Source organism: Pteropus medius, unplaced genomic scaffold, assembly GCF_902729225.1.
Source record: "Pteropus medius unplaced genomic scaffold, Ma_sr-lr_union100, whole genome shotgun sequence".
NCBI classification, from domain to species: Eukaryota; Metazoa; Chordata; class Mammalia; order Chiroptera; family Pteropodidae; genus Pteropus; species Pteropus medius.
In genome coordinates, this window is record NW_024343732.1 from 5327431 (window position 1) to 5337354 (window position 9924).

Sequence of the window (9924 nt, forward strand, 5' to 3'; positions counted from 1 at the left end):
CCATCATGGAAAAGGGCAAGATTTTGTTCTTACTGGAATAGACACTCTGGATATAGATTTACCTGCTTTACATGTAGTCTTCTACCAAAACTACCATTTAAAATTACCACCCGTCTTGTCTCCAGACCACAGCAATAGGTGCTAGAAGAACTCCTGTGTTTGCTCAAACAAGCCCAGACCCTGCCCCCTGTGGCCATGGTTCCTTTGGGGGTCAGGGGGACTCTCTCAGGACCACTCTACCTGGATCTCAGCACCAAAGACAGTGGTATACTGCATCAAAGTCACCACCCCTGGGAGGCCTCACCAACCCGGTCTCTGTCCCACCGATCACTCAGTTATCTTCACAGTTTCTGTCTCGTCTTTCTGACTGTCACGTTCATCCATCTTTGGTGGTATCTGACTGGATACCACCAAAGAAGGAGAGATCTAGGAGGGCAGGGGCCTTATGCCCTTCACTAGCACAGTGCCTGGCACAAAGAAGGCATCTAATAAACACCTGTGAATAAAGAACCAGGAATTGTGGGAATCAGATGGCTAGAAGGACATGGAGACAAGGGTGGGGTAAGGGCTGCAGATCAGTCTCAGAATGTACCTGGCGGGCACCAGTTGGTCAAGCTCCACCTCCGTCCCTGTGGGGCAGTTAGTTGCTGGTGAACTCTGTCCTGCCCTGTGGTTATGGCGGAGGCAGCCGGGACCTGTGGGACAAAGTAAGCAGAGGCATGAGTGGTTTCCAGACTCTCTTCCCTCCCAGAATCCCTCTCACATTCCCGTCACCCCAACTTCCAAAAGCAAACAGAACTGGGACCTTTCTTCTAGCTTTAAACTCTCATTCTTTTGTGTTCTTCTTTGTCCCTTGGCCTTTGGTGCTAGCAAGTAACTTATACTTGAAAAAGTTTCCAGTATTATTTTGTCTGATAATAAAATAAAATATATTTATTCCACCTGAGGAAGAAAAGTCTTTACAAAAATGTAAAAACTACATATGACCCCCTCATTAGAAATAGCACCCATTAATATTATTTCATTTAGTTCTACTTCAGTACATATGTGAATTCTCTCTCTCAAGCTCTCTCTCTGTCTCTTTTTGTCTCCCTACCCACACACATTTTTACAAATAAGTGTTATACAATATACAGATTTTGAAAAGATCAGGAAACAGGATCAAACATTAAATAATGAATTTCTGATTTAAAAAGATGCCTCAGACATCTAGACAAATACAATAGAACAGATAGCCCAGAAATACGTGGTTGCATATATGGTCAGATGATTTTTGAAAAAAGAGTACCAAAACCGTTTAATGGGGAGAGGACAATATTTTCAAAAAATGATCTTGGGAAAACTAGGTATCCATATGCAAAAAAAAAAAAAAAAAAAATTAACATGAACCCTTACTTTACACCGTATACAAAAATGAACTCAAAATGTGTCGAAGATCTAAATATAAGGGTGAAAACTATAAAATTCTTAGAAGAAAACATAGGGGCAGTTCTTCATGATCTTAAATTTGGCAATGATTTCTTGGATATGACACCAAAAGCATAGGCAACCTAAAAAAAAAGGTAAATTGGGCTATGTCAAAATTTGATACTTGGTGCATCAAACACAATCAATAGAATGAAAAGGCAACTCACAGAATGGGAGAAATATTTGAGAATCATATATCCAATTCTGGACTTAATATCCAGAATACATAAAGAACTACAAAACAACAACAACCTGATTTAAAAATGGGCAAAAGATTTGAAAACAGATTTTTTCCATAGAAGATGTACAAATGGTAAAAAAGCACATGAAAAAACGCTCAACATCACTAATCATGAGGGAAATGCAAATCAAAACCACGAGATAAAACCACATGCCCATTAGAATAGCCACTATATACTTATCACACACACACACACACACACACAGAGAATACAGGAGACGGCCGCTGAGAGACGTTCCTCAGCCCCGGATGTCGGGCGGCCCTAGATCGGAGAGACCGGTGAACAAACATTTCTGAAAACTGGATGCGAGCCTTCTGATCCAGTCTCACCGGTGAGTTAGTCTAAGAGTCCTCTTAGACCTGTTTCTGTCTGTGGGCCCTAAGAACCAGTGGAAGGCTGGACGCAGCACAACTTCCCTAGTACGGTCAGGTCTGAGATGTCAGACCCTGACCCTGTACCTGTTTCGGTTTTGGTTTCTGATACGCTAGCGTTTTGTGTTACCTGTAGTCTGTTTTGTCTGTCTGTATTGTGTATGTTTGTCCGGACCGGCCGAATGTACTGTTACCCTCCTATTGCCTTGGTCCTCCGTCAAGTTTGTCTCATTGTCTGATCATTCTGGTCTCTGAATGTCTCTTGTGATTTTTTGTGATTTTTAGGTTATTAATTCTTCTTTTTGCAGGGTTCCTTGCTGCTACAGCACTGCCCAAGTGGCCACCTAGTCACTGAGCGGACCTTGTCTAACATTCTTATCTTTCCCAGGACTTTTATTCTCATTCACATCCATCCCCACTGCCATGGGACAGGCTTCTTCTAAGTCCACTCCCTTGCGGTATCTTGTGGACAATTTTAAGGATTTCAGGAGACGGGCCCAAAGTTATGGATCGTCAGTCACTCCATTCGATCTCCAGAGGCTCTGCCAAGTGGACTGGCCGGCCTTCGGAGCTGGATGTCCATCTGAGGGTTCCTTTGATTTGCAGACTGCCTTCAGAGTCAGGATTTTTGTTTATGGGAACCCTGGTTACCCTGATCAGGCTCCATACATAAATATTTGGATAGATATTGTGTCTGATGCTCCTAAGTATCTGAAAACTTGTCAGAGTAAGTCAGACTCTCCAGTGGCTGACTCTCTGCCGGCACCTGCCTCTCATACGGTTCTTCTGGCAGAGCCAAGGAGCACTCCGGCACCTCAGAAACCCCTTGAACCTGTTCTACAGGCACCTCTGGAGGATCCAGAGATCCTCAATCCCCCTCCCTATTGCTCTCCTGGTAACCCCTTTAAGCCCCCTGATTCTCAGGAGGCAGCCCCTCTTCGGAGCCCACCATACACTCGGACGGGAGCTGTCTACTACCCTCCACAGGATCCGGACCCCATCCCCGATTCGTTGCAACCTGCAGCTGTCCTGTCGCCTCTCCGACAGATAGCTCCACCTAGGAGAGACACCCAGACCTCTTTCACGGTGTATGTCTCCTTTTCAACTAGTGATCTGTATAACTGGAAATTGCAAACTCCGTCTTTCTCAGAAAAACCCCAAGTCTTGACCTCCCTTTTAGAATCCATCTTCTTCACCCACCAACCCACGTGGGATGATTGCCAGCAGCTTTTACAGGTTTCGTTCACTACAGAGGAGAAGGAACACATTCTAAGGGAAGCTGCAAGAGGGGTCTTGGACCCCACTGGGCAGCCCACCACTGACCCCGCACGGGTACAACTTGTATTTCCCAGCACCCGACCCGACTGGAATCCCAACACAGATCAAGGTAAGGAGGCTCTCCTGAGGTATCGCCAGTTGTTATTCCAAGGCCTTTGGGCAGCGGCTCGCCAACCAGTCAATTTATCCAAGGTAAGTGAGTTTATTCAGACTAAAGATGAGTCACCTGCAGCATTTTTAGAGAGGTTACTAGAATCTTATAGACGGTACACTCCCATTCACCTGGAGGACCCAAATAATCGGCGAGCCATTAATCTAGCCTTTGTTAGTCAGTTGGCCCCAGATATCAGAAAGAAATTGCAAAAACTAGAAGGATTTGAGGGAGAGAACTTATCTAAGCTTCTCGAGATTGCCCAGAAGGTGTTCAACAACAGGGATGATGTCCAGAAGGTTATGTTTGTTGGACAGGATAAGTCACGGGTCCCGCCCGGCCGGGACCGGGGCCCGAGGGCCAAGCCAACGCCCCAAGAGAAAGGCGGACCGGGGTCGGAATAACTTAGAGAAGGACCAATGTGCATACTGTAAGAAGAAAGGACATTAGAAGAACATGTGCCCCGAAAAGGACCAGGGCCCAGGGAAAAAGGCCTCACTCATTATGTTAGAGGATGCAGAATGAGGAGGTCAGGGCTCCTACATTATGAGCCCCCCGGAGTCTAGGGTAACATTGCAAGTCGGGGGCCAACCTGTGAACTTTTTAGTGGATACAGGGGCTACTTACTCAGTTTTGCAGAATACCCAAGGCCCCCTATCTAAAGAAAAGACTTTAATACAAGGAGCCACAGGATGAGGGAAATCTTATCCTTGGACCCAGGCCAGAATTACTGACCTAGGAAAAGGGACCATCACTCATTCGTTCCTGGTTATGCCTGAATGCCCGTACCCCTTGCTGGGGAGAGACTTACTACAAAAATTACGGGCCACCATCTCTTTTAAGGAAGGACACATTGAACTAACTCTAGGGGCCACTCCATCTGCAATAATGCTCACTTGCCCCCTCTCTGAAAAATATCTTTTATTGGAGGAGCCTGTTTTCGATCCTTCCCCTATGCATCACTGTTAAAAGAACTGCGGTGCAAGATCCCTCGGGGGTGGGCTGAGACTAACCCACCCGGATTGGCAGCCCATCAGCCTCCTATTGTTGTGACCCTACTGAGTTCTGCCGAGCCCATCAGCGTAAGGCAGTACCCCATCAGTCAGAAGGCTAAGTCCGGTATCGCAGTGCATATTCGAAGGCTCTTGAATGAAGGGATCTTAGTCCCCTGTCATTTGCCTTGGAATACCCCACTGCTTCCAGTTCAGAAACTGGGTACCCAAGACTACAGGCCAGTACAGGACCTCAGAGAAGTAAATAAGCGGGTTGAGACCATACAACCCACTGTTCCCAACCCGTACACTCTCCTGAGCCAACTGCCGCCTAGCCACCAGGTGTACACCATCCTTGATTTAAAGGATGCTTTCTTCACTCTTTCCCTAGCAAAAGTGAGACAACCACTATTTGCATTTGAATGAGAGGACCCTGATAGACTGTATTTGGGACAATTGACTTGGACTAGACTGCCACAAGGATTTAAGAACTCTCCCACATTGTTTGACGAGCCCTGAGCCGGGACCTCGTTGACTTTCATCAGAGACATCCAGAGACTGTTCTTCTACAATATGTGGATGATTTACTCTTAGCCGCTACAACAGATGTAGAATGTAAGCGGGCCACTGAAGATTTATTACAAGAATTAGAGGCTAAGGGGTACCGGGTGTCTGCTAAGAACGCTCAACTCTGCACTTCCCAGGCAACGTATTTAGGATAGAAGCTGCAAGGAGGCCACCGGACTCTGTCATCAAGCAGAATTGAGGCCGTTTTAAAAATACCCCAACCCACCACTAAGCGGCAGGTCCGAGAGTTTCTCGGGGCTGTAGGGTACTGTAGGCTCTGGATTCCAGGGTTTGCAGAGTTAGCCAAGCAAGCCCCTGTATACCAGCACTGGGGGAAAGTCTGAAGACTTGAGCTGGGGAAAAGAAGAAAAAGAGGCTTTTGAAGCCCTAAAAACATCCTTGACTACAGCCCCTGCTTTGGCTCTGCCTACTTTAGACAAGCCGTTCCAACTCATTGTGACTGAGACTAGAGGCATAGAAAAAGGGAGTCCTCACCCAGACACTAGGACCATGCAAGAGACCTAGGTTGCATACCTCTCCAAAAGACTGGACTGTGTTGCAGCAGGGTGGCCTAATTGCTTGTGGGCCATTGCGGCCACGGCCATCCTCACCAAAGAACGCTGAAGTTGACTTTAGGGCAGACTATCCAGATTATAGCCCCCCATGCGGTGGAGACCATGCTCCGCAGCCCCCCTGATCGTTGGATTTCACATGCACGGATCACTCAATACCAAGTTCTTCTCCTTAACCCCCCACAAGTACAATTCTTGAAAACTTCTGTGCTTAACCCAGCCACCCTTTTGCCTGATGATGACCCTCAACAGCCATTACATGATTGTCTTGAGCTTTTGGATAACATCGCCTGCCTCAGGCCAGACCTGACTGACGTCCCATGGCCATAGCCGGATGCCACACTGTACACCGATGGAAGCAGCTTCGTCACAGAAGGAGTCAGGTATGCTGGGTCGGCAGTAGTTACCGGAGGGACTGTCATCTGGGCTCAGGCCCTGAGCCACGGAACATCAGCTCAGCGAGCCGAACTCATTGCTGAGACCCAAGCACTTCGATGGGGTAAGGAGAAGACAGTTAACATCTATACAGACAGCAGATATGCCTTTGCTACTGCACATATTCATGGGGCACTCTATAAGGAGAGAGGATTACTCACCTCGGGCGGGAAGGAAATCAGGAACAGAAAAGAGATCCTAGCTCTCCTGGAAGCCATATGGCTGCCTAAGAAAGTGGCTATTATACACTGTCCAGGCCACCAGAGAGGTGAGTCTGAGGTAGCCCGGGGAAATGCCTTTGCCGACCGAATTGCAAAGGAAGCCGCCCGAAAACCAGTGGGGCCTATTGACATTCTTCCAGTTCTGCCCCCCAGAACGCTTCCAGACTCATCTGTCTACACCCCGGGTGAACCTGAATTATGCAGTAAGCTAAAGGGGGTAAAAGGACCCACGGGGTGGATCCACCTCCCCGATGGACGCACCCTAGTACCCGGTGCCCTAGGTCGGGAACTAGTCTCACTAGTCCATCAGAGCACCCACCTAGGAAGAACAAAGTTAATTGAACTTTTGAAAAGAGACTATTATATCCCAGGGCTACACAAAAACTGCCAAAGAGATAACAACAAGATGTCATATTTGCGCCCAAGTTAACCCTGGGCCTCCTGTTGAAGTGCAAATTGGATCAAGACTCAGGGGCCAAGTCCTGGGAGAACATTGGGAATTAGACTTTACAGAAGTAAGCCCTGGGACTTTTGGATTTAAGTATCTACTTGTGTTCATTGACACCTACTCAGGATGGGCTGAAGCCTTCGCAACTAAGAGAGAAACTGCTCAGGTAGTAGCTAAGAAATTAGTATCAGAAATAGTACTCCGATTCGGCTTGCCATTAGCACTGGGGTCTGACAATGGCCTGGCGTTCATCGCCAAAACAAGTCAAACCTTAACCAAAATATTAGGCATTAATTGGAAACTACACTGTATATATAGACCTCAGAGTTCAGGCCAGGTAGAAAGAATGAACAGGACTTTAAAGGAAACTTTGACCAAGTTTAAACTTGAAACTGGCAAGAACTGGGTGAGCCTCCTCCCTTTTGCCCTTCTTAGGGTGAGATGTACCCCTTACCTCCAAGGCCTCACCGCATATGAAATCATGTTTGGAAGACCGCTGCCTCTTCTGCCCAAGATAGGGGTAGAAGAGTGGACTGAAATTCACAATTTCTCACTACTTAAGTCCTTACAGGCACTACACTCGGCAAGGAAAGAGATTCAACACTTAGTCTCCGCCACCCGGGAGAGCCCTGGACAGTCACTTAAACCTCATAGCCACTCCCCTGGTGACTGGATTTGGGTAAAGAAGACACAGCCAGCCGCTCTTGAGCCCCACTGGGACGGACCCTTTCCTGTCATCCTCACCACTCCTACCGCGGTCAAAGTTGCTGGGAGGAGCCATTGGATTCATCACACCCGCATCAAGGCTGCTCAACCACCACCAGAGACTGAGAGACGGCGTGTCCACCCAACAGGAGACCCTCTCAAGATAAGACTCTCGGGGATTTAATTATAGTTGGATTGATTGCTATCAATAGTGTAAGAGGGAATCCTCATCAACCTTTGCAGGCCAAATGGGAGCTAATTAGATCAGAAACAGGGGCTTCTATATCAGTTAATCGGACTATGTATCAACCTACATTCAATGTAGATCTATGTGCCATCCTCAGGCAGCCTGAAAAAGCTTACTATAAGACAAGAGGCTGACTCTGGTCATCCCTACATGGGTGCGCATACCTCGCTATGGAAAAAGGCCTTCAAGTAACACAGCTTTATATGTGTCCCCAGGGAGGAAGCCCCACATGTGCTAAGCCAAATGAATATTATTGTGCCAATTGGGATTGTGAGACCATAGCTTCCTGGAAAAATACTGACCCTAGTCAATCCTCATGTACCAGCTCAGGAAAATGTAATCCTGTTATTTTCATTGTGAAACAATGGACACATCCTTCCTGGCTTACAGGAAAAACACGGGGTCTAAGGTTACATGTTTCTGAAACGGATCCAGGGTGACTCATAACAATTCAGAAGAAACCAGTTAAGGCTCCCAGACATCTGATTGGGCCGAACTCATTTTTATTTCTGAATCCAAGCCCATACGGGCCAAGACCTAAGCATAAGGTTACAACTCCTGCTCCAAGCCAAGGGCTGACCCATCAAGCCCCTAGGATAGGAGCAACTCCTAATACTCCACAAGATTCTATATTGAAAATGTTAACAGCTGTATACAAGTTTGTTAATACTAGTAATCCAAATATCACAGATGATTGTTGGTTTTGCCTTAATCCGGCACTCCCATATTATGTAGGATTGGGAGCTGTTGCTGTTTTGGGAAGTAATGAGAGTAATATAAGGAATCTGTCTGCTCCTAATAATACTGTTTGCCCCTGGAGAAATCACCCAAAGCTGACTCTTGGAGATCTCCAGGGACAAGGAACTTGTAATACACACCTCTTCTTATCGTATTAATGATTCTACTTATAGAGAAAATTGTAATACAACTATACAGGTGAAATCAACGTCTAACGACTACTTAGCTGCTCCTAAGGGAACTTGGTTTGCTTGTAATACTGGATTAGCCCCTTGTATTAACCTTAACTACTGGAGAGAAAATGCTGGATTTTGTGTCCTAGTTCATGTCATTCCTCAGGTCTACTTTTACTCTGGTGAAGGGGGACGAGAACACTTTCAATATCTAGAGGCCAGAGTGAAAAGGGCTCCTATTTTAGTTCCCCTTTTAGTAGGAATAGGGGTAGCAGGATCTACTGTGTAGGAACGGCAGCCCTTGTTACTGGAAGTTCCAACTATAAGGCTGTAAGCCAACAAATAAAATAAGACCTATCAACTCTTGAAAATTCTATCAATCACCTTGAGACCTCTCTCAACTCCTTGGCTGAAGTAGTCCTGCGGAACAGAAGAGGACTAGACCTTCTGTTCCTAAAACAAGGAGGTCTTTGCATAGCACTAGGTGAAACTTGCTGTTTTTATGCTAACCATTCTGGAATTATACGAGACAGCTTAGCACTAATAAGACAGAGAGTTAAAGACAGAGAAGAACGAGTTAGGCGCGGAGAATCTTGGTATGAAGGACTTTTTTAAATAACATCCCTTGGTTAACAACTCTCCTGACAGCCATTACAGGCCCCCTTATTCTAGTCTACCTGGGCCTTTTGATTAGGCCCTGTGTAATTAATTGGATAACTGCCTATGTCAAAAAGCGGGTATGGGCAGTAAAACTCTTGGTTCTCAGAACTCATTACCGGCCACTCCAGGTTGAAGACTCAATGGTTTGAATTCCTACGAAAACCAGTGGGGAATGTAAAAGTGGAAATTCTCCAGTTTCAGGGAAGTGGTATTTCCAGGTGCCAGCCCCTAGGGAGAGCAGTAACTCAGTTACAGGGAGGTGATATCTCCAGGCGCCAGGCCCAGGGAGAAGCGCGACATTCCAAGGTAAAGATGATAAAACTGTCTATTAGGCCCCGTTTGCTGGGAGTTCCCCCGAATACATTTATCTGTGCACAAAAAGTTAATGACTAACTTCTGCTTCTTGTAATCTGTTGATTCGAAGATGTAGTAAAAAACCTTATAAGCGGCCTGCTCGGGAAGCTCGGGGCTGATCTTCTCTAGCCCTGCGTGGAAGAGAGTCAGTCACCGGCCGGCTAATAAAGGCTCATAATTAATCTCAACTGGTTCCGTGGGTCTCAGAATCATTCGCGCCATAACAGGTATGAAGCCAAAGTAATGCGGGGGAGAGAGGGACAAAACTAAGTGAGGTAGTGGGGGCTTTGCAGTACGAGGTCA

The 9924-nt window shown here is 46.5% G+C and overlaps 1 protein-coding gene and 1 long non-coding RNA gene across 4 annotated transcripts in view; both read right to left on the bottom strand.

The window, feature by feature from the left end:
• LOC120606644 (tumor necrosis factor receptor superfamily member 10B-like) overlaps positions 1 to 9924 on the bottom strand; it is a 36580-nt gene that overhangs the window by 21009 nt on the left and 5647 nt on the right. For all 3 annotated transcript variants that reach the window (XM_039868117.1, XM_039868119.1, XM_039868118.1), the window contains exon 2: positions 593 to 695. In XM_039868117.1, coding sequence (XP_039724051.1) covers positions 593 to 695 — 103 coding nt within the window. The remainder of the gene's footprint in view (positions 1 to 592; positions 696 to 9924) is intronic.
• Positions 734 to 9924, bottom strand: part of LOC120606648 (uncharacterized) — a 13747-nt gene continuing 4556 nt past the window's right edge. The window contains exons 2-3 of the long non-coding RNA XR_005653936.1: positions 4340 to 4344; positions 734 to 744 (exon numbers count right to left, since the gene is read on the bottom strand). This is a non-coding gene — a long non-coding RNA (uncharacterized LOC120606648). The remainder of the gene's footprint in view (positions 745 to 4339; positions 4345 to 9924) is intronic.